Here is a 2,991-nt window from a genome sequence, read left to right on the forward strand (position 1 = left end):
TACTGGTAAAAGAACTGACTTGTAATGTGAGAACAAGGCCTTATAAAATTCTAGCAGCCTTTCTTTTTTCCTATCTATTTGGCATGTGCAGAATTCTGAAGAAGTGGTATTTGATTAGGTACCTGCATCTGGTACCTAAGTCTTAAAGGTAGAACATACAAACTTACTCTCTTTAAAAGACTAAAACCAAACTATATGTTATATATATATATATATAATATAGAATTGATTTATCAATGTAGTGCTTCCACCTCAACCAAAAAGATTTTTTTCTATTTTTTTTCTTAGGAGGGAGGCACAGCTGGATGAAGAAGGACAATTTCTGGTCAGAATAATTTACGATGATTCCAAAACCTATGATCTGGTTGCAGCTGCAAGCAAGGTCCTTAGTAAGTAATACGGATACCTTCTTTGCACATTCATCACAAAAAAGATGCCACCCTTGCTGACCGCCCCTCTTCTCCCCCCAAATAAATCCATGTAGCAGAAAGAAACAGAATATAGAACAGAGGAAGTGAAAACAAGGTGTTGGTCAAAGATTTTTCTTTTTTTAAATCTCCTAGAAAATATTTTCTTTCTCCTCCAGGGATGGTGACTCCACCACCTCTCTGGGCAGCCTGTTCCAATGCCTCACTACTCTTTCAGTCAAGAAATTCTTCTGAACATAGGAATGAATCCTTGATCTCTCTGTGGAACAAGCATGATGAGTTACAGAAACGTTTGTGGCATAGGCAGATCTTTCATATCTGCCATTGGTTTGGGTGACATTCATTCTGAGTCCTTGCAGCTCTGGTCTGGAATTTGAAAGGTAGAATTATGCCCATCAGCATGATTTTATCTGCAGACCCAGGTGCAGCATGAATTTTTTCTGAACCAGTAATGAGCCAAGAACCCATAAAACTATGACAACTGTAGTAATGTTGAACTGGAGCAGCTGATGTGGTTTCATGCTACTGTAAACTAGAAGTAGCTCCCTTCAGACGAGCACTACTGAGTTCCTTTAGTTTCAGGTAGTGATTTCTTACCTGTATCAAAATATGAAGTGCTATACATGCATGAAATGCACAGTGTGGAAAAATCATGATGGTAACTGGTAAATCCTAATGAAATCCCTTCACTGAATCCTCATTATTTGCCATGTGGACCCTGAGTTGTGTTTTTCCCATGTTCTTGACGTGCTGATCTGGGTAGATTTTGGATACTGGCTTTCTGATTTATGAATACTATGATACTGAATGACTAAGTTCATACTCACTACAATATTAATTGACTACAATATTAATTGACTACAATATAAGTGGTGCAAGTAGTAACAAAAGTATGTGAAATGCAGTGTTTGGACTGAGTCATATTTTCCTCTTTTAACTAGATCTGAATGCTGGGGAAATTCTTCAAATGTTTGGGAAGATGTTTTTTGTGTTTTGTCAAGAATCTGGTTATGATACTATTCTACGTGTCTTGGGCTCGAATGTCAGAGAGTTCTTGCAGGTAAGAACTTTGTGCCCAATAGAAGTAGGGTCTAGTCAACAGATTAGACTGAGATACTTTCTTCATTGATATATATATTCTGTAGAACTTTCCACTGTTCAGCACTTGTGGTGGTGTTGTTCTTTTTCCCTATCAGTTAATATATTATTTAGTCACCCAGTAGAGCAATAATTTTCCCGTGGCACCTTTGACATTTAATTTCACAAAAAAGGAGTGAGAAGGCAGATAAGATGCAGATGAATTGCAGAGACATTCATAAATCTGAAATTTAATTTGAAATTCCAAAGAAAAGTTTCAAACACGGATTTCCATATGTAACAAAAGTACAAGAAACGTGAAAACACCTACCAGTTCAAATTGTCCATATATGCTGAATAAAAAGACACCTTTTTTATACCAACAGAAAATGTGGTTTTCAGATTCGTAGGACATTTCTTCTCCTAGGTTCTCTTTGACTAATTGTTAATTGTTGATTTTCACTGGGAATTTAGTAGCCTTTTGTCATCTGTTCCCTTCAAATCTCTCCAGCAATAGTAAGTGAAAAGAGCAGAGTGCATAGTTTGCTAGATTACTAAAATATTTACTTCTGTGTCTTCCTGCCTGCCCCAAATCCTGGATTATTCCAGAGCATCGTAGATGTAGTCTAGCTGAGGCTTCTTGTATAAATCCCACGGGCTGGGCAGGCAGACAGGGTATGTGTGTGCTCTGACATGTGCATACCATGTGGGATCTGTACACCATTGTCTGCCTGCTGGGTGTGGCATCCTTTCCATTTCATAGCTTCGGTCATAGGCTGCCCTCAAAGCAAGCCCTCAGATAAATGTAATTTTTAAAGATAACTCAGGTACTGAAGTGGCAGTTAGGGTTAGGTAAGATTAGGAGAGGAGGAAAAAAAGGTGTAGTTGGCCTGATGCTTCGTTCCTTTGGGTACATATGGATAAGCCAGTCCTTCCCTGTTCCTTTCCGTCATGCCCTCTTCCATTCCATGCTTCTTTCTCTGTTCCTTATGATGTGTGGTGAAGAAAAGACTGGACATGTTTGCAGTGCATGCCAAACATCAATAAAAACTTGAACAGCTTACATTTATATTCTTCTAATGACAGTATTTTAAGCTGCTTTGTTTGAATTTCAGTGTTAACAGATGACATTGGCTATTACATACTTCTGTAAATTTTAACAGGACTAAAGTATTAGCTGCTGTGCCAGAAGTGTACTTTTTAGCTTTTTATTATGATGGAAAATCAACGCTAGCTGTGATTCATTATTTTTGCTTCTTCCAGCAGTCAGATTAGGTCAGGAAACTAATTTATATACCTACTACAAAAATATGTGCATATTTGGTTTAATGTGTTGAACTTTTGTCAGATTCTTAAAACACATAATAGAGTTCCAAAAGGTGCTTCTTGAAATCTGAGGTGAGTCCAGGATACACAAAATAATTGAGAGAGCTACAGCTTTTTAAAGCATGTGAAAATAAACCTTCTATTTGTGTTCTCTTTCACT

The 2,991-nt window shown here is 37.5% G+C and overlaps 1 protein-coding gene across 1 annotated transcript in view; it reads left to right on the top strand.

Annotated features, from left to right (window-relative positions):
- Positions 1–288: 288 nt before the first annotated feature.
- Positions 289–2,991, top strand: part of LOC103780806 (guanylate cyclase soluble subunit beta-1-like) — a gene marked incomplete at both ends in the record, with an annotated part of 5,745 nt that continues 3,042 nt past the window's right edge. The window contains 2 exons of the mRNA XM_008948502.1: positions 289–389; positions 1,370–1,488. Coding sequence (XP_008946750.1) covers positions 289–389; positions 1,370–1,488 — 220 coding nt within the window. The remainder of the gene's footprint in view (positions 390–1,369; positions 1,489–2,991) is intronic.

This window comes from Merops nubicus, unplaced genomic scaffold (genome assembly GCF_000691845.1).
Source record: "Merops nubicus isolate BGI_N331 unplaced genomic scaffold, ASM69184v1 scaffold15940, whole genome shotgun sequence".
In the NCBI taxonomy this organism is placed as follows: Eukaryota; Metazoa; Chordata; class Aves; order Coraciiformes; family Meropidae; genus Merops; species Merops nubicus.